The 20,602-nt window shown below is 44.3% G+C and overlaps 2 protein-coding genes across 3 annotated transcripts; both read right to left on the reverse strand.

The window, feature by feature from the left end:
• Positions 1–32: 32 nt before the first annotated feature.
• Positions 33–12,096, reverse strand: rab8b (RAB8B, member RAS oncogene family). 2 transcript variants are annotated; one of them, XM_049030926.1, is made up of 8 exons: positions 11,998–12,096; positions 5,489–5,549; positions 4,644–4,704; positions 3,982–4,059; positions 3,422–3,511; positions 3,272–3,337; positions 2,974–3,024; positions 33–2,818 (listed from the first exon to the last, which is right to left on the reverse strand). In XM_049030926.1, the coding sequence occupies exons 3-8, from the start codon at positions 4,644–4,646 to the stop codon at positions 2,726–2,728; spliced, it is 381 nt and encodes a 126-aa protein (XP_048886883.1). In that variant the 5' UTR covers positions 4,647–4,704; positions 5,489–5,549; positions 11,998–12,096; the 3' UTR covers positions 33–2,725. The 2 variants fall into 2 exon arrangements, with proteins under 2 accessions (XP_048886883.1, XP_048886882.1); XM_049030925.1 differs by having other exon boundaries at positions 11,885–12,093.
• A 3,002-nt stretch (positions 12,097–15,098) lies between these two features.
• Positions 15,099–18,434, reverse strand: LOC125752030 (dnaJ homolog subfamily A member 4-like). Its single transcript, XM_049031554.1, has 8 exons — positions 18,283–18,434; positions 17,822–17,980; positions 17,297–17,477; positions 16,958–17,062; positions 16,516–16,743; positions 16,178–16,408; positions 15,682–15,782; positions 15,099–15,572 (listed from the first exon to the last, which is right to left on the reverse strand). The coding sequence occupies exons 2-8, from the start codon at positions 17,951–17,953 to the stop codon at positions 15,363–15,365; spliced, it is 1,188 nt and encodes a 395-aa protein (XP_048887511.1). The 5' UTR covers positions 17,954–17,980; positions 18,283–18,434; the 3' UTR covers positions 15,099–15,362.
• Positions 18,435–20,602: the final 2,168 nt, after the last annotated feature.

Genomic DNA, 20,602 nt, shown 5'->3' on the forward strand with positions numbered 1-20,602 from the left:
TGCATCACAAGAGAAACAGAAACCAAACTGGGTTTCTTTACACAATTTTTACTGAAGTCGCATATTGTAGAAAAAAGTTCACAATTAACAAAACCAACAGTTCTTTTCGTCTTTACACAAGTATCAGTCCACAACGAGATTTAAATGTTACAGAAATATGCTTGATGTTGCTCTCAGACAAAAAATAGGCTGCTAACAGTGTTTTAAAATAAGAAAGTGTATTATGGTTTGGTAAACATGGTAAGATACTAACATGAGTTAAATGGAATGCTTTCACTGTTACATTATTAGAATAGAGATTTATCAATGTATGCATATTTATGTTTGTATACAAACATATTTGCAAAACCATGGTCCCAGAAACATGTAAAATGTTATTTTCAACAGTTATTGCACGACAATAAAAGCACAGTTACATTCTTAACAAATGGTCTATGCAGCGCATTGATTTAATGTAACTCAAGCAATCATCCATTTAATCTAAGAAAATATACTATCTGCCTGTGATGGTTCACGGCACAATGGAAGACGGCCGACAGCATGCCAGGTGCCCACGATCCCAGCAGATCAGACGCGTGGTGGTCAGTGAACATCCAAATCTTGGAGCAATGAATCAGCATCATAGGTGCAGATATGGCTATCCAAGAAAGCAAATACATTTTGGTACAACAGGATACAGCAGAGATCCTTTCACTGTAAAGCGATATAATTTTACAGACAGTGTAAGAAACGTGGGCTGAACTGAGGTTTGTGCACCACCAGGAAGAAACTGCAACTTGTGGAGTTAAGTGCAGTGCTCTGTATGCTGTTTGTAAAACCCGTTTAGGGAACAGAGATGCTGCTTATAAAATATGAATGCAGTACGTGTGGTTCCTGTACTCTGGGGCTGGGGGGGGCGCTTACCAAGTCTTTTTGGCGGAGGAAGTGGGAGGGGCTTCCTTTAAACCACAACGCGTTTCTATTTTAGCAAGACCGCAACTGGAGCCTTTCTGTTAATGTCGGGTCAGAGAAATGTTGAACATGACTTAAACTTATCTAGCTAAATTACTGACCCTTCCCGGTTAATCGCGTTTAAACATCACACGCTTCCTCTCACTTTTTATGATGATCCACAATGACGATGGCATAAAGATGCAGCCTCTGGCACAGATGACATAAAAACAGACACACATATACAAAGGTAGGCAGAGAATCAGCCCTGCATTCGCTTCTGTAAACAGGACACACTTTGACATGTCGTGGAATAAGGAACGAGGCTCATTTTTGCCAGTAAAATATGAACACGTGGTTAATATTAATACGGTCGGATTACTCAGTGTGTTATATTTTAGTCGTCTCATTTACACGGAGATCTATGCATGCATCTAGTGGTTTTCCAACAACTTCACAGGTACCACTGAGAAAGTGGGCACAATGTCCTGCAGGGTACACAGAGAAACAGAAACACGGTTATTAACCAGAAGGCATCTGCATTCAAACATCCAGAAGAGCTGAGGTTTAGTTCACGACCACCTCAACAAGAATCTGCATGAAGCTCTCGCTTTTTATCTGGTCTCAGGACCAGCTCAAAGTTCATTTTCTGAACAATGTCTGAGCGACAGCAAAGCTCAGAGGGCAGTGAGAAAATAACGCAGCCACGTGACTTTAAAATGGGTAAAAACAGAAAGATAACTTATTACTGACACTTTGAAAAAGACATGAAAGCCAAGACATCGCAATTACGGTTCGTTTGGTCTTGCCAATGGCACTTGGCATAGCACATCCTTACTCATCGGCAAAATATCTATGTGCTACCAAAAACATGAGACTTTGAAGATCTATTATAGTATTGCACAGTAGTTTACTAAAATTTTTCTGCAAAATACTTGTCGTCGGTGACAGTATGCTGTACAATTAAACAGCCAGTCCTTCATTTGAAGTGCTTTTCCACTAATAACATTTCATATCATACTTTTAATATCTTCCACTCTTTCTATAAACATAAAACAGCTTCTGTTTCTGATTTATTCCAGAACAGGCCAGAATTTCAGCTGGTTGTCTTGGCAACAATCTCCGTAAAAAATTTTTTAAAAAAAACCTTCAACAAGTTCCCTATGTTTTGTTGTATTTCAGCTACTCTTCATCGTAACTTTTAAATAATATTTGTCTTAATTTATTGGAAAGCAATCTATGGCACACGCTCCACACCGCACCGCTCCTACAGTGACTTGTGCTCCTTGAACGGTAAATGCCGGAAATGATAACATGGCCTGGGAGATTTCACATTCTCACACAGCAAACACTCAGCCAGGGAGGAACGTCAGGGAAGCAGAACCAGTGTCTGACTCCATCGCTAAACACCCAGCGCCGGGATCTTCACAGGAGCGAAATTTAGAAAAGAAGGAGCTTCAGGGTACAAAGCACGTTAACGTGGGCTTCCACGGATAAAAGACGTAAACAGACAAAGATGCTGTAATGGCGGGTCGGGATCCGGACTGCGGGGAACCAGGAATCTATCTGGACCAGTGGGTGACTGTTGAGATTTGACGTTTTTGACTCATTTTTAGTTTGTGAAACCGGCCCTTGGAGGCCGCTGTCGCCGTGGTCAGCAGAATACACAGCCGTGAGCAGCAGCCTGTGAGCAGCAGCCCGTGAGCAGCAGCCCGTGAGCTTTCCAACACAGGCTGCTCAACACTCTGCTTTTAGGAAAGCAGTGCGGGTGTCCAGGACAATAGTGGGCAGTCCATTAGAGCAGGGAACACCGGAAGCTGCTGCTCTTCTTTGACCGGTTCTCCGTGATTTTCACAGGTCCTCCGCCACCAGAGGCGCTGTTGTCGTTCTAGCAGCGAAAGCAGAAAAGCAGAACATGACATTAAATTGATGCCAGCCTGCGATTATGTTTCCGAATGGCTGCGGCTACAGAGCCCCACGGTACGGTAGGAGTGGCTCGCCGGCTCGGATCCTGGGGGATTCCAGGTCGTCGTTAATGCTCACCATTTTCCTGTTGAGTCTTGTCATGATGTCTCCGGCAAGTGTGAAGAAGGCCTGTGAATTACAAACAAGGGCAGCTTTCACCATCTCCATAATTACTTATGAGTGACATGCACACCATTCCATACAGTGAGCTGAGGTCCTGATCGTCCCACCACACCTCAACAGTGCAGAATGTTCCATCTACCCCATCCATCCATCCATCCATCCATCCATCCATCCATCCACCCACCCATCCATCCATCCATCCATGTAACAGAGCCCTTATGAATAAGCTGTGTCCCATGTTTCCCTGTCTCACCTCTTCCACGTTTATGCTGGATTTCGCACTGGTCTCCAGGAACTTGATCCCATAGTCTATAGCCAGCTGAACAGAGTGAGAGAGATATCAGTGCTGGGTAAGCTGCACGCTCCCCCCTGCCCCCCCCTGGACACCCAGAGAGGGTCGCACCTTCTCGCCTCGGTCTTTGGATACTTGTCTCTTGTCGTTCATGTCGCACTTGTTGCCCAGGATCATGCGTTCCACATCCGATGATGCATGCTGGGAACAGGCACCAGAGGAACCAATTAGCGGGGAAGTCAGTGTGCAGCTAACCGCTAACAGTGCGGCTAACAGTTAGTGTAGCTATCTTCATCCAAGTGGCTGAGCTGAAACCGCAGGTAGAGATATTTCTGAATACGGACCTTGCAGTGAGTGTTTAAGGGTTGGAATGTGAATGAGCAGTGACAGAATGCAAATAAAAAAAATTGTTCTGCTTGAACATATATTCCTGCATTTGGTGTATTGGAGATGAATAGCAAAGTAAAGGTCCCATCGACTGACAATGGAAGCCGGACCGCTGCGTGACATTAGCTTGCTTGCGAAATATAAAACAGCCATAAATGCTACTTTCTGCCTCTTCATCAATCTCGACTGAAACGTCATGGTGACAGAACTCGCCTGAGCAGACGCAGAGAGAGGCCTGGGGCCCTGGGACCGGGGCCCGGGGCCGAGGCGCTACACTGACTCACCTCCTCGATATTCCGGATCCAGTTCTTGATGTTCTCAAAGGACTTCTCGTTAGTGATGTCATACACCAGCATGATGCCCTGAGAGAGACGGAGACAGAGAAAGAGGAACGAAACGTGACGAAGCGTTGTCTCGTGTCTCTGATCTCTGCACCTGAACGCAGGCATGTGCGAAACACACCACACCTGTCTAACGTACACAAGCACAAGCCAAACAGCTAAACACTCGTAGAACTTTGTAGGATGGTCTGAAGTGAAAACCCCACAATACTTTACAAATATCAGTGGTGAAGGAACAGCACTTTAAAGATAGTACAGGCTCAGTATAATAACCTATAGTAATCTAGGAATAATCAAGTACAGCAATGAGACAGGAAATTGAGCACAGCCCTGCGCCTAGACAGGGCGTGACTGCTACTCCTACAGCAGCAAGCAAAACAAAACAAAAAAATCACGCTGGAAATGGATCAGATGGAAGAAAAACCCTAATGAGATTCAAGGGAGTAACCAGGGTGTGGTGGCCTCACTCCCGTCTGACTGCCAGGGCACCGTGATGCAGCCCTGTGGCAGTACTACTGGCCGGCACACAAAGCTAAAGCTCCTCTGAGCTGGACGTGGTGTCGCAGCGTCACATGACCCCAGCTGGTTGTGTGGGCGCGCCTCACCATGGCTCCTCTGTAGTAGGCCGTGGTGATGGTCCGGAAGCGCTCCTGTCCCGCCGTGTCCCTGCAGAAGAGGCACAAACACGCATTCGAGTTTCTCCCGGCACTGACAGGGTGCCAGCGAGCAGGAATGCAGCCGGACAGACCCCACTGTCATCCTGAGATCAGGAACAGCAGCGAGCGACCACCTCCCAACGGCCATCTTCATATCCTGTGTGCATGTCGCACGGAATGGGCGCGGAATGTCAGCGCCGTCTTCTCCACCTCCCCCACCTCCCTGTCCTTACAAAGCAGCTTTGTTGAATTAGTGGAGAAAAATCTTGATCTTAAAGGAAGAATATCTCAGGAGTCTTCCAGGACGATCTGGCACTTATAGCTGTTTATTAATTTTACCCAGTGAGACTGAACATAATCAGACCTTAAATTTGGCAGCAAGAAGAAGAAAACATCCATTAGGATACAGAGAAACAGCCTGCGTTCCTCTGCATGCTTCCTGTAGCCAGTGGAGGCTAAGACACGCTCTCTCACTGTCTCTCTCTCTCTCTTCTGTGGGCCATGAAACACTGCAGAGCACTATTTACACTCCCCTGACCTGTTTCTCACTTATACACGGGGGTTATGAGTTTAATTCTGCCTCAGAGCAGTAGAGTGTCTCGCTCGCTGAACAGGATGGAAGAGATGGTTTGTGCAACATCAGCTGGCGAACTTGATGCATATCTCCGATTCTAAGCATGACAAAATACAAAATGATACTAAGCATATACAGCAGCACAAGTGGCCCTCACACAAAGCATCTTATATCACCTAAGGCTCCGGAGAAAACACAGCTTGTCACACTGATTACTTACCATATCTGAAGCTTAATTTTCTTCCCATCCAGTTCGATGGTTCTGATCTTGAAGTCGATCCCTAAAATGACAGAAAAGCACAAATATCACAAATGATTACAAACATGGGGTCACTAAAATATTGACATTAATTACGTCATCGGCTGCTCTTTGCGAAGACTAGGATGACCATCACAGCCGACTTTCACACATCATTTGTTTAAAGTTTAATTCCATTCATTCTATTGAACTTTCAAAAGTTTCACCCCTGTAAATACTTATTGTATTTCATTAGACAAAAAACACTTTTGTTTGAAGAGTAATAAAACCACAAGCAGATGACAGAAAGTCAGAGTGACAACAAAAAGTCCTGACATTATATAAAAAGGTCAAAGGCGGCATCTCACACGTGGCAAGTTTAAAGCAAAATACCTTATTATGTTTCCCCATAATGCCACTTGAAGCCATTTAAAAGCTTCAGTTAATTTCTCATGCATAACGTGTAAACTCCAAGCTGGGCTGGATCCTCGTGTTCTGGACTTAATGCCAACGTTCTTGGCTTTGCTCAGCAGCACGGGCGCAGAGAGCGGCCTGTTTTCTACAGGAAGGGATCCCATTAGCGGTCTGGGATGAGCCAAGCCACCCGCAAGCGGGACTGGCTCGGCACAGAAGCCGGCTGCTGTCCGCATGTTAAACAAAAGCGCAGATCAGATGAGATTCCGCTTTTTTGGAGCCCAGACCAAAATCTGCCTTCTAGGTAGCTATGGAAGCAAAAGCAGATATCGAGTAGTAGCCTCAGCTTCACCTGGCCGACACCAGCCGCTCCCCCTCCCTGAGAGAAAGCGATTAAAGCTCCACTTTAACATGACAGTGGAGACGAAGGGCATTTAAACGTCTACAGAGGGAAGAGCGGCACTCAGACATACTCTAAACATACTTTCTCTGGCTTGGACATTATTGGCAAAGGGCACGTAATAATGCATGGCAATGTTGGCTGACCTTACACACGTAACTACAAAGACTTTGTTAAACCATTTAACAGGATTTAAAAAATTAAATATGTGGAATAAAAAATAAGGGGCCGGGTTTGTTACCCTTGTTAGCTAGTTCGTCTTAGGAAGGACCCTGTTATGATAGTTACTAATTGTCCTGAGCAAGTTACTGTTGCATAGCACTGTCATCTAAACAATTCAAATGTTGCTATAATGAAGACCCAGAGTAACATAATAGCTCCAGAAAGATCAGACAGGCTTCAATTAATATTTTGTGAATATTTTGTGAATGTCATTTTCAGCAGCCAGTTCCCCTCTGTGGAGGGTGCCCCAGCCTGTGGGAATGAGGTGTCCCAGCCGAAAGCCACCCACGCCCAGCGGCCTGCACCCCCCTGGGGCACAAGGGCGACAGGCTAAATAAAGCTAAAGCGGCCCACTGACCTTAGCCAGGCCTGCAAAATGAGTGAGGAGTGAGCACTACTGCGATACCATCATAGAGGAAAGCAAACTGCTTATGTGCAGTCTGAGCCTCGAAAGCAATATCACAGAGTATCACGGTAATACAGCCCCGACGAAGCACAAAAATAGCTGGCGGGTGGGATTTACATCTTTAGTGTTAATATTAATTCAGAGAAAACCAAAATAACAGGCAACTTCTCGATTAACTTTAATAATAAATAACATCTTAATAATAAACAAATAAGCAATGTGCAGATAACAATGAAAGGAAAGAACAAACCCTCTACCAGATACTAAATTACTAGCAAAACAACTTCTTTTGATTTCAGCAAGGTGCCCTTTGAAGCCGATGGAGTAGAATGCTGAAAATAAGAGCAGATATCATGTGGAAAACAGCAGCGCAGAGAGGAAGTGGTGAGCTGCACAGAGCAAGGGCTCGGGCCGGCCTCGCGGGCCTTTCCGGAGCATGACGGAGGCGGTTGACGCCAAGCCCAGCAGTGGCGTCATGCTCTCCGATCGTCGCTCCTTTTTGGAGCGAAAAAAAAAACGGCTGTAGCAGCCGCACCTTTGAGGTCACATGGTGGGCTAAGGAGTGACAGCTTGGGCCAGGGACACGCATCACCATCATCTTCAGTGACATTTAAAGGGTAAAATAACAAATCCCAGTGATCTCCATTAAAAACCGCAGAGGGCACATCTAAGAGACAACCTGCAAATGAAAACGTCAGTGCATGACAAACTACAGCTGAATACCTGGTGAAGAAATGCAGGTAAATTATGCCTCAGAAGCAGTCGACGTTGTAGGCTTTGATCAGTGCAGTTAACGATCTCCAGCCCACTTTAAAAAACAGAGCGAGGCATTCAGCCTCCCCCAGCCTCTTCCCGTGAGGAACCGGGAGCCTCTAAAGAATGACCCTGCTAGGCACCACCTCCTCGGGAGGATGCAGACCATCACGGAGCTGCAAGGGTAGCCTCAGCTGTCACTATTACATTTCCTCCATTATGAAACGCCGATGAGAGTAAGCAAAATGTGTCAATGTACAGGATACGGTCGTCAGGGAAGTACGTGTTTAAACTGCTGTCGCAGTCCAGGAAGCGGAACAGAAACAGGGCCGGCAGCGATTAGGGAAGCCCGCGGAGAGGCCGAGGTCAGGGTCAATGACCTCCCTCCTCCCGCCCCCCCGGCCGCAGGCCTGAATCCTTACTGCCGGAGAGGCGGAGGAATGCAGAGTCTCAGCGGTTCCCACTACACACCCAGCCAGCTGGGGGTCACGAGGTCCAGAAGAGGCACTGACAGAAAGTCTTCTGTTCATCCGAGTCGGCAGAGCTCAGCCCGGCCCAGCTCGGGAGAGGACCAGCTGCCTGCAGTCCTGCTTAATCATTGCCATGAAAGAGGAGATGCCCACTAAAGAGCGGGCTCTCTGCTCCATGACATTACTCTCAGCACGTAAGCTCCGCTATCTGACATTCACTCACACTTTTACCGTACATCCGGGAGGCAGATTTCTGCCATAGTAAACCTTACTGTCAAATGCAGACAGAATTTCACTGTCACCAGCAGTGATGGTCACTTTCACATCAAGACATTAGACAGTCGGGCTTGATCTTAAGTAAATCATCCCAGGATAATTAATCAAAATGGTTAAATCTGTCCGCTTTCCAGCTATTAATTTTCAAGGATCGATTTACCTGAATTCCATGTTATAAATACAAACATCAGATTTTGTCATGGCTCCACTATTTGGCTGGGAATAGAAGAAGCCAAGGGTAAGAATCCAGTCCCATATTGCTGGATGATGGGGTGACACATCATGGCAGCACAGTAAGAATGTTCTCAGAATTAGTGGGGAATTCCTCAGCACTAATGCACTCAGAGGCCAGCGTATGGTTCTGGAAACACAGTCACTGAGAATACATATCTTATTATCCAGATTCAAATTTCACCGCCATATTCAATCCCATCTGTAAATGTGAAGGGATTAGAATTCACGTCATTTTAAGGATTTAAAAAATATATATGCAAAAGCATGCCTTTGTTTTCCCATAGTTCCCCCATTCTGGTTGTTCTGTGAGATTCGGAGCATACGTAGGGATGTGTCTAGTTAACACAACAGGCACGCAGTGTCCCACACCCTGAAAGGAGTTTTAATAGCCATAAAACATTAACCCATTAAAGGAGGATGCCTGGTGGAACAGCGTGTCGCTCTCTCTGCTCCAAGCCGGGCTGTTTTTACTGGAAAAGGGGGCACGCCGGAGATAACAACACTTCCTGTCTGATGTCTGCGCTGCTCTCTTACCACCAACTTTTTTCACAAGACAAAAACAATAAAATCTCCTTTCAGGTACTAAAATTCAGGAAATGTCACGAGGCCCAGAAGCTTCAGAAGGGCGTCACACGCACTGGGCACCGTTTATCACCAAGACACTTTCATAATACTACATTACTAAAGTCACGCAGGAAACTTATAACACTGCGTGTGAAACCCTTCCCACAAAAGCCAGCAGACACACAATACAATAAATTTCATATCAGAAATGCTATGTTTAGATATACTGTAACAGACAGGTGCTTTCTAAGGATTTTGGAGAAATGCTCTGATCAAACAGCAAGTCTGGTCAGTCTATTATTCATTAATTTCACTTAACCTAACATTTAACTTAGTGCCCAATACTAGCCAACACACTTAGATTTTAAAGGTAATATTTCCAGGTTGAAGCACAAGTCTAAACATGGAAAACACCGTAATCTTTTAGAACTGAAGTCTCTCACTCCTGAGTATCGGATGTCAAATATCGGATGTAATAAATAAACTGAAAAGCGTCTTCAATTAACTTGAATTCCGACTCAAAATAGCACCCTGAAGGAACTCTAGACCAGAATTCAAACAGTGACTGGGAAACACCACTAAATTAGCACATAGCACACGTACACATTTGCAATCTTGGAGTGCCAGATAAAGGCCAACGAAGTTGTAGCAAGAGAAGTCACAAAGAACACAGAGAAATACTGACTCACTACCAAGTAGTAAGAACCTGAATATTTCTCGTGAATCCTTTTCATTAGTGAACATGTGCCGCAGGACAGCCAGCGATCGTCAGAATTGACGAGGCGTGCCCAAGTGATCTCCAGAACCCCCCCCAGCTCAACGGGAGCTCCAGAGCGACATTAACGTCCCTGCAGATACTCCACTTTTACACTGTGACTCAGCAGTAAGGAAGCCTGCGTGGTGACAGGCATTCAGAATTGCTATATGTGTGGTGAAACCACCCAAGGAAGATGTCGGTCATTTTGAGGAATTCTTAGCACTGTGTATGATTTCAGCTGCCAGCCTCACTTGGGACAGGCTCCACCGTGACCCCTAAGCGTGTGCAGTCACATGACCGATGGAGACGCAACAGGACGGCAGAGCACCAGTGCGAGTAACGGCAGGTCACCCAACAGAAGTGACTCAGGCTTTGGGCGCCATGCGTAACCTTGCCAGCAAATAAATGCTACAATCTGTGCTTTAATGAAAGCGGGCACACACAGCAGGGGGCACTTTAATAGCCCATGACGCCCTGTATAAAAAGCAGGCACACAGACCCAACCAGTTACGTACACAATTATTTGCATCTGATGAGGAAATCGACTAGACTATAATTACACCCTGTAAACTGGTGCTCTTGGATCACCCACTGGCATCAGTCTATATGCCATTCAGCGGCTAATTGTGCTAACGAGGGATTCTTAGGCTTACTACACTATACCTGAAAAGGGTGAAGGTAACTAGTAACTCAACATTTCAGACTCGCATAAAAATCCACCACAAGCAAAGAAAACAAGCCTTCCTGTTCTGTACATCCTGCTGCACAGGGTGGGTTTTCTGTAAGTTTTTTTTTTTTTTTTAATTTCACTTGCACTTTTGCTCAATGCCACGACTGCTTTACACTATTTCCCTATATACCATCTTTAGTCAGCAACAGGTCTGTTCTAACAAATTAAAGGAAATGTAAAGGAATAAACGCACAATCTCGCTACGTGCAGCGATGCCACTGATGTCGGTGTCTTCGCGTTAGTCATTTCTTGTATTTAAATGAGCCACTAACGAATTAACACATACAAAGCGTACAGATTCACGAGGAAAGGCACCGTCGCCTGCTGTGTAGTGTGTAGCAGCTCTGCGGTAAATCATGGACAGCAGGCGGCTTTTTAAGTAGGGTCTGGGTGGGACCGGGCTCGGGGTGACAGTCCCGGAGGCAGGCACACAACAACGGCAGCTCTGTCTGCGCCGCCGTACAAACTCATTATTTATTATTAATACAGTTAGCACTTTCTCCGCGATGATATCCAATAACCCCGCACACGAGGAGCACATCCTATGCCGCGGACTGGGACAGAAACCCTGAGTCTCCGGGGCCCCAGACGGTGACTCCCGTACATGTTCGCGTGATGGACCGACGGCTGCGCCCTTCCCCGAAAAGATTTATTCCTCATAACCAACCGGAGTGTAACACACAGCCAAGAAAGTTTCCTTTCTTATACACTGAATGAACAATGAAACTAATCTGAATGAACAATGTAACCAACACAAGCGGCGGGCGGATACATTTATAGTCAGGCGCCAGCTTCCCGTCCCGGAGTGGAGGCTGAGCACACCGACTAACTAAGTTAGCTGACTGACTGACTAAACCCAAATGACATGCTAAATAAGACACAGTCGGTCGTTTTCACAGAAACTTTGCGAGCTACCGGCTTCCCCAGCTCGGCGCCGGACTGAACTGTTCCCTACGTGCGAGTAAGGCGTGCCGCGGTCTCTCCGGAGGCCCTTCCCTCGACCGCTACCCCATCGCCTTTATTTACTGTCCCTCATTCTCCCCAAAACCGTTATATCAGCTGGCGCAGCTCCTCGCGACCAACACCCCAGCCCCCACCCTCCGCAGAAATAAATAAGGCTCATTACAATGTGACAAAATCCGGTCAACTAACCTATTGTGGATATAAAGGTGGTATTGAACGCGTCTTCGCTGAACCTGAAGAGCAGGCACGTCTTGCCGACACCGCTATCTCCTATGAGCAAGAGTTTGAAAAGGTAGTCGTACGTTTTCGCCATTTTGCTGCTCTGGCTCCTGGCTTCGGAGAGATGACAATGTATCGGGCTGCCTCGCTTTTACTTCTGACACAGTATCCATACGGTGTCAAGAAAGGAGGGCGTGAGCGGCGTGACGTCAGCGCGTCGGCGCGCACAGCTTCATGGTAAATGTATTTCTTTCGCCGTAAATCGCCGTATGAATCAGGTAGTAATTTAAACTAAAGGAACTCTTTGCAACTGCGGATTACTGTGTACTTTATTTCCTTTTCACGGAAACATATAAGGTATAAGGTTTGCTATACATATTATTTTTTACCGCCACAGTCCAACTCCACAGTGGATCCTATCCACCCTAGACGGGATGTCAGTGTATCACAGGATATACACACGCAATTGTACACCGTGAGCAATTTAGGAACGCCAGCTCTTCGGAATGCCTGTATATGGATTTCAGGAAGACATCGGAGTATCCTGAGGAAAGATATCCGCCAAGAAGAGAACACGCAAAGCTGGTATTTGAACCCCCAAGACATTAGTGTGAGACTGCGGTGCGACCCACTAAGGCTTCATGTCGCCTGGGAAAGACTTGATAAACCGTTAAAAGAAAGTACATATTTCACCAGCCTTGGAAAACCATACAATGTACGGAACGCATTACGGTACTACAGTGTCTATTCTTTAAACAGCTGTTATATAAATGTACACAGTCGTACACATACAACATGTAGTGGAATGTAACCATAGTCACTCCGTATATATATATATATATATATGAAATGTTAAGCTGTACATATTCTATACATAAGTGATGGGTAAGAGGTATTTTGCTGTACAATATAAGCGCAAACTACCCCAACAGGAAACACTTGCTGCAAGGAGAAACAAGTCAGTGCATCTGTTAAGGTAATACAGAATATGCGAACTCAACCCAGAAGGTTCCCCGTTGGCTATAGGGATCGAACCCGGAACTTCCGCGGCGTAAGGCGACAGCATAAGTCACTGTACCATCATACTACATAGGGGACAGAAATTCACACATTTTTCATTTGCAACAAAACGTTACAACTTGCCCGCAATATTCTCACGGTATCCATTAAAATCATTTTTCCGCTACATATTAAGTACACTACTGCTAATAGTCACCCATATTTAAAGTTTATAAACTAGGGGTGGCCAATCTTATCCGCAAAGGGCCGGTGCGTATGCAGGTTTCTGGGATGACCTGTAGGTCAGCTGTTCAAACCCAGGTGTGAGGACTTTTCAGCTAATCAGTCCTCTAATTAGTAATCTAATTAGGTACGAGGGGCGTTCAATAATTTATCTACCTGAGTATGAAAGAAAAGTTTCAAAAAAATTATGGTTTTATTTTTCAATATAGTCCATTGATAATTCCATATACTTCATCCACTTTTCCTGCAATGACCTTAACCCCTCTGAAAAAGAATCTTCTGTTTGACCTTCAAACGAGGACGCTGCCTTGATGTCTTCATCACTTGAAAATCATTGTCATCAGAGCGATTTCTTCAAAATTAGGAATAGGAAATAATCTGAGGGAGTCAGGTCAGGACTGTAGGGTGGATAGTTCAGCTATTGGAACCCACGTTTTTGGATGGCAGCCTGTGATTGATGTGACATGTGATCCGGCGCATTGTCATGAAGAAGCTGCATACCTGCTGTGAGTTCTTTGTCTTTTTGCCTTGAGTCCCAAAAAGTGATCATTGTGTTCTCATAACTCTCCCCAGTTATGGTTGTCTTATGTGGCATGAACTCCAGGAACAAAAGTCCTTCAATATCCCAGAAGACAGCTGCCATGACTTTGCCTGCAGATGTTTCTGCCTTGAACCTTTTTGGGGTGTGGGATGACTTGTGCTTCCACTTCATTGACTCCATTTTGGACTCAGGATCTCTGTGATAGACCCAAGTCTCATCTCCAGTCACCAAATGATGAAAACAATTCACTTGGTCTTCATGGGACATCTCCAAGTTCTCCTGACAGCACTGGAGCCTTGTGGCCTTCAGACATGGCATCAGCATTCTTGGACCCCATCTTGCAATGACCTTTGACATGCCCAACGTTTCATGAATTATTTTCCAAACTGTACCTGCTGAGATTCCCATTCCATCACCTATTCGGGGAACCTTAAGTCATCTGTCTAACAAAATTATCCTCAACTTTCATGCACATTTCTGTGGAAGTTGTTTCCACTGGCCGTCCAGTGTGAGGGTCATCTTCAATGGACTCTCTACCCCACTGAAACTGCTTGCTCCAAAATGTTACTTGGTAGGATGATGGGGCAGACTCACCATAAACTGCAGTCATGCATTCATGGATCTCCTTTGGCTTTTTCCCTTCTTTTGTGAGAAACTTTATCACTGATCATTGCTCCAAATCTAGCATTTTCTTACTTGACTCTTATGAAGACTCTGTGGACATCCTGTCTCTTGAAATGTTAGACTGCCACTGAGCCACAACTGTGCATGAGTAACCTTAAGACATGTCACAACATTCCCAGACTTGTTTCAACATGCTTGCTCCTTTTTTTCATACCCAGGTAGATAAATTATTGAACGCCCTCGTTGCAGCGAAAACCCGCATACAGCCGCCCTTTGCGGATAAGATTGGCCACCCCTGCTAGAAAAATAAAACTCCATCTGCTCTCTATTTTATATTACACTGCTTTATAAGTATATATGTGACATTTTTGGATGTTTTGATTTTGCCCCAAAATGCAGGATCAAACATAATGAAATTACTATGGTGAAGGTTTAGTGTCATGATTTACTCATCATCGGTTTAAGCTAATAATTGGTTACATAGTAAAAAAACTGGTACATCACAAAAATGATTAATGTAAAGTTTTGCAGAGTTTTGTCTCTATAATTTGTCGTTATGAAAGTCACAGATTCGGGACAACTAGGCAGTACTTTGACATCAGACGTCAGGCACCTTCTTGGTTGCACAGGACCTCCTTGTGCAGCAAAAGGCATCAGGGCAATGAGTGTTACATTGTATCAAAGTTCAATCACCCAGATATAAACAACTAGTCAGAAAAGGATTTTTTATTCTGGAATTACATTTTGTGTAGTGGAATTAAAAAGAAACATGAGTAATACAGTATAAAATGCTTTATTTTTAAAGTCTTTAGGAGCCATAGGCACATGAGAACCTTCACAGAAAGCATAGATGATCAAATTTTCACTTAGGGCCTTTTTAAATTGTAAATAAAAAGGAATGAATGGGTAAGGAAATATTGTGTAAATTATGATATTCTCCATTGCACTGAGACATTTTCCAGCTCAACTCAAAGACATACTGTACAACATGCAGTGAATGCACTCACACACGATACACATAAATCCACCAGTGTGCCATGTTCAGTGTGTTTGGCATTGCACGCCGCTTCTGAGCCCTTCATCCTCTTCATACGCCTCCCCTCGGAAGCTCCTTTGGGAACCGAAAGTCATCTCACAGAGATCAACCTCTTCCATGTCATCAGTGATCATTTGCTCATCCCTGGAAGGCAGCAAGGCCTCCAGTTGGGGCAGCATGTGCTCTGGAACCCAGTCCTTCTCCGGAAACTCAACCTAAGAGAAGGCCACACAGAGCACCATGTAAGTGATGCAAACCGCAGAGTGTTATCAAATCAGAATGTGTGTATCTGCACACAGGAGACTTCCCAGTAAGGTAACGTACCAAGAATTCAATAAAGAGCTGTCCCTTTTCAAAAGGGTTTCGGTTCATGGGCATGCCTTCATTGGGCACACATCTCGTGTCCCTGTGCTTTATAACTTGACCTGAAATTCAGAGCAATCCTACATTACTGCACTGTGCATGTAAAGATGCCCCAACACACAACAAAATGCATCATGCATAAAACACCACAGTATATAACAAACGCAGGGTGGCTATCAGTTTTCTAGAACTGGGTGGAAATCGAAAGTGGTTAGTTCGATTTAAAAGTTCTTCAAAGAATAGCTCAGTTGTGCTTTGGAAAAAATGTATCCCTAGAGGTTAACCTCAGTGTAGAAAGCCACCCATCAACACAATCTCACTACAGTCTGAGGAAATTAAACAAAATCCATCACCTTAGCAGTAGAATGTCATGTGCATAAAACTTGACGAATACTTTACCGTGTTATTTACAAGAATTAATCTACAGGGCACTTTAAACAGGACGCCATTTGCTGACCTGGTGGTGAGCTGATGAGCAGCATTCTCTTATCAAGGGTACAGATGGTCTTCTTGAAGCCGCATAGGGCTTCCACCAACTTGATTTCCATTTTCATTAGTAGATTATTTCCTTGTCTTTGGAATATTGTATGTTCTTTCTGATCCAGGACGATAATGACATCACCAGGTTCCAGTCCTGGTTCCTGGTCACCCTCGCCATGGAATGTAATCTTCTGGCTATCTTTCATACCTTTTTGAAGCACATAACATTTCTCAGGTGTCTCAGCATTTGGAAACATTATTAGTCGAAACCTTTCTGTGGGGATACGAGATGAAGGTTGGATGTTACTCACACACCTTTGTCAATGTGTACTTCCAGAATTTTCTTCTTGCGTTCCACTTTGTGGCCATTGCAGTTCTTGCAGCGGTCCTTGGCGCTGAACCTCTCCCCTTGGCCATGGCAGTCAGAACACATGCTCTGAATCTGCTGAATCATTCCCGGTCCAATCTGCTGAATCTGGATCTGAATGCCCCTTCCTTTGCAGCTTGAACACTTCTCTAGAGCTCCCTTTTTCCCACCATAGCCTAAAGCAAAAATAACATGTTATCATTATACAATACGATGCCTAGATTTAAAAAAAAGTAAATTACAAAATGTACCGAAGTGTTTCATTAAATAAAGAGCAGACCTACATAAGGAAAGGTTCCTATGACGGTTAGCTGAACCTTACCAGAACCAAGGAGCAGTTTAACATGAATTATTCATATTAAGAACAGTACTCTATCTTGAGGGACATACCATCGCACTTCTCACAGATGACGTTCTTCTGAAGACCAAGCTTTCTAGTTGTGCCATTGTACAGCTCCTCTAGTGAAACACTAAGCTGATGGACGACATTCTTCCCTACATAAGGAAAAACAATAGCAATAAATGACAAGCAGCTAAGAAGCATGATAATTCAGATGTCAAATTTCATACTAACAAAGCCATGGGTAAAACAATGTACAAATTACAGCACAGTTTTGAATGAGGTAACAGTGAAGAGTATATTCTATTTTCTTTTGGCACAATCAAAACTTAAGTTATATAAATAGTTTCCACAGCACTGAATCCCAATGACAAATATTACTACATTACCTTTCCTTTCCCTTTGTGTTCTGCCACCTCCCCCAAAAAACATGTTGAAAATGTCCATCGGGGAGGAGTATTCCCCTCCACCCATGCCCCCTTCTTTAATCGCTTGCTCCCCGCCTTGGTCGTACAGATCTCTCTTCTTCGGGTCTGACAATACCTCATATGCCTGCGATATGAGTTTGAACTACGAAGAAAAATACGTCAAGTTAAAAAAAATTACCAACAATTTCCCCAAGGCTTGTTGTCATGCAATATATGATCGTCATAATACGTGATCTAGTCATGAAAGCGCATTTAGCAACTTCGGACAGCGCTACTAAATTCATAGTTACTAAGCCTATGCTGTTAGACTGTCCAATACCGACATTACAGTGGAATAAAATATGCAGCGTGTGCTAGTAAGTATTCAACCAAAAGAACGCCATCGCGATACTGGGACTGGGGCATCTTGGAGGTCACAGCGAGACGTCAGCATTTCCAGAAGCTTCCGCAGAGCGCGTGCCCCGTCTCCCCGGGCCGTAGCCGTACCTTCTCGCCCTCGTTGGGGTTCTTGTCCGGGTGGTACTTCAGCGCCAGCTTTCTGTATGCCTTCTTAATCTCCTCGCCGGACGCTTTGGGACTGACTCCAAGCAAGTCGTAAAAGCCGGTTTCGCGAACCATGTTGCCGGTAAATGGAGATGATTAATGCTGGCTAGGGAAAGCGAAAGCAGCGGTTAGCAGCACAATACGAATATATATATATATTTTTATATATAGATACATATATAAAGCGCAGGCTTTATAATAAGGTTGATATGAAAGAAGACACAATACAAATCTGTATATTTGCAAACAGGAATGGCTAGTTATTCTTATAATATCCGCATTTCTTTAATGCATTCGCCCATCTACCTTCACCTAACGAACGCTGAGAGGAATTTTAAACCGCCTCCATGACACCCCTTAATGTGCAATTCCTGCCCCGCATAAAATATTTTCCAGTGCCGTACCTGGCCGAACAATCACCCGGGGCTTTCTGTCCGTCTTCCCAGAAATGAGCCTGAATGCCGCTTTTTATGGCGCCCCTGCGCAGAACCTTCTAGAGCGTCTGACACGAGGCTGGAAGCTTCTAGGGACTCGGCGGGGCCTCTGACGCGGAGGCATAGCTGCTTCCGGACATGCGCCGCAGGCTTTCCCGAAGCGTCCTGGTGTCGGAATGCTGGGCGAGAATCTATGCAAACTGTGCCAGGACAAATACAAACTTTTTTCATCACTATCAAGTTTTGCCCTATTAAAAATTATATATATATTCCGATTATGTAATTACGTGTTGCTGTGTGGCAGCTGAATTAGCAGCTACAGCATATTAAACAGCTGCTCATGTTTCTTCACTGGCTTCCTGTCAACGCTGCTTTTTCTAGAAGGCGCTGCAACAAGACTGGGGCCCATTTATGGCACATGTCCTACAATAAATAAAACAGCTACGGGCAGTGACATCTTAGGTTACAGAGAATAGCGAGATGAACGTGTAAGATACATCCGTCTGCTTTCGGTATTTATAGCGAGCCTTTTGGACCAGCGGGTAACACTGTCCACACTGCTGTCTAACATATAAGTGTGAATCCGTTACATTTACTACCTGCTCACTCATTCTCTAACCTTCCTCTCATTTTCATTTTTAATTACCATACGCCCACGTAGGTAATATCTGGTGGTACAACTCACATTAATGCAGCAGCTATTTGTTTCGGTATAACACATTAAAAGGCACATGGTGCAGTTTATGTGCAACTATAACAGGTAAATATAATAAACACAACAAATTCCTAGGTGCATCCGCACCTTCAGTGGATATAGAAAGTGTGCACAACCTTGCAAAAATGTCATGTTTTTTTCATGTTAAAAATGGGGCAGCGATAAATCATTTCATAACTTTTCCCACCTTGAATGTGACTTATAACCTGTACAATTCATTTGAAAATCCAACAAATCTTAGGCGGAAAAATAAAAAATGTACAATAAGCTGGTTGTATAAGTCTGCACACCCTTAAACTAATACTTTGTTGAAGCACCATTGATTTAATGACAGCATTCAGTCTTTTTGGATAGTAGTCTATCACATCTTGACTTGGCAATATATGCCCACTCTTCCTTGCAAAAACACTCCAAATCCATCAGATTGCGAGGGCATCTCTTGTGCAGAGCCCTATTCAGGTCACCCCACAGATTTTCAATGGGATTTAGGTCTGGGCTCTGGCTGGGTCAGTCCAAAACTTAAATTTTCTTCTGGTGAAGCCATTCTTTTGTTGATTTGGATGTATGCTTGTTGTCATTGTCATGCTGTAAGGTGAAATTCCTCTTCGTCTTCAGCGTTTTTACGTTACAAAAACCTGGCATTTTAACATGGGTTTGTACACTTTTTATACCCACTGTTATCAAACTTTTTGAGTCTAACCAGTGGTACCAGTAGCTCTCCCCCTATGAGCATCAGTGGTTCAAGATTTTTTATCACAACTATTCTGAGGTGAAACTCACTGAAAGTCTTGTGCTACAGGGGAGGGTAAGAGTACATGAGGGGTTAGGGCCTACACCAGTTAAATCAAAGACAAGATAGCTAACCTAGCAAAGGACCACAACAAGACTTGAAGAATTATGGCATAATCGTTAACTATCTATCATTGACTAACTAATCTAATTGAATTAAATTGCATTGAGTAAATCCCTTAGTCTGAGTAATTCCCATATTCATTCATTCTTCCATATTCATCGTAATTATATATTACTTTACACAAATTTATCTATCAAAACAAAATTGTACTACATGTCTTACGCGGCTAATGGGCATGGAGCGGGGACAGGGGAACGGGAATCCAGGGAGTCGGGGAAGCAAGGGATTTATTGGGGAAACAAGGGTTTTACTGGGGAAAAGGTCAGGCACACGGGGCAAAACAGGTAGCAACATCAATGGCAGGACTGGGGGAAGATGAACAGGGAAGTACTTAAATACACCTGACTACACTGAACAAGACTAGACACAGCTGGTAACACAGGGATTCTACATGAGGTAGCGAGGGGGCTGTGGCACACAGGAGGATCAGACGAGCGGGGCATGACAAAATGTATTAAAGGCATTTTTAAAACAAATGTCATTAAACTGATATATTCATAACTATTTACCCATTCGGAATAAAACATGAGAAAAACTGTGTTTTGTAATATGTGCATGAAATTTTAATCTCTACATGACTAAAATGTGTTTTCAATTGTAAGAAGCAAATTTGCATTGCAGGGGAGGTATCACAAAGTCACGATAATAGGCCGACTGGTTTC

Source organism: Brienomyrus brachyistius, chromosome 11, assembly GCF_023856365.1.
Source record: "Brienomyrus brachyistius isolate T26 chromosome 11, BBRACH_0.4, whole genome shotgun sequence".
In the NCBI taxonomy this organism is placed as follows: Eukaryota; Metazoa; Chordata; class Actinopteri; order Osteoglossiformes; family Mormyridae; genus Brienomyrus; species Brienomyrus brachyistius.

Excerpts from the sequence above, each read along its gene's own strand:
- LOC125752030 (XM_049031554.1), bottom strand. The coding sequence starts at position 17,953 with ATGGTTCGCGAAACCGGCTTTTACGACTTGCTTGGAGTCAGTCCCAAA. Across the intron at positions 16,409-16,515 it reads GGAAGTACACATTGACAAAG|GTATGAAAGATAGCCAGAAG; the intron begins GTGTGTGAGTAA and ends TGCTTCAAAAAG. Across the intron at positions 15,573-15,681 it reads AGCTCTTTATTGAATTCTTG|GTTGAGTTTCCGGAGAAGGA; the intron begins GTACGTTACCTT and ends GCCTTCTCTTAG.
- rab8b (XM_049030925.1), bottom strand. The coding sequence starts at position 12,008 with ATGGCGAAAACGTACGACTACCTTTTCAAACTCTTGCTCATAGGAGAT. Across the intron at positions 4,705-5,488 it reads AAAATTAAGCTTCAGATATG|GGACACGGCGGGACAGGAGC; the intron begins GTAAGTAATCAG and ends CCTCTTCTGCAG. Across the intron at positions 3,512-3,981 it reads GGATCCGGAATATCGAGGAG|CATGCATCATCGGATGTGGA; the intron begins GTGAGTCAGTGT and ends GCCTGTTCCCAG.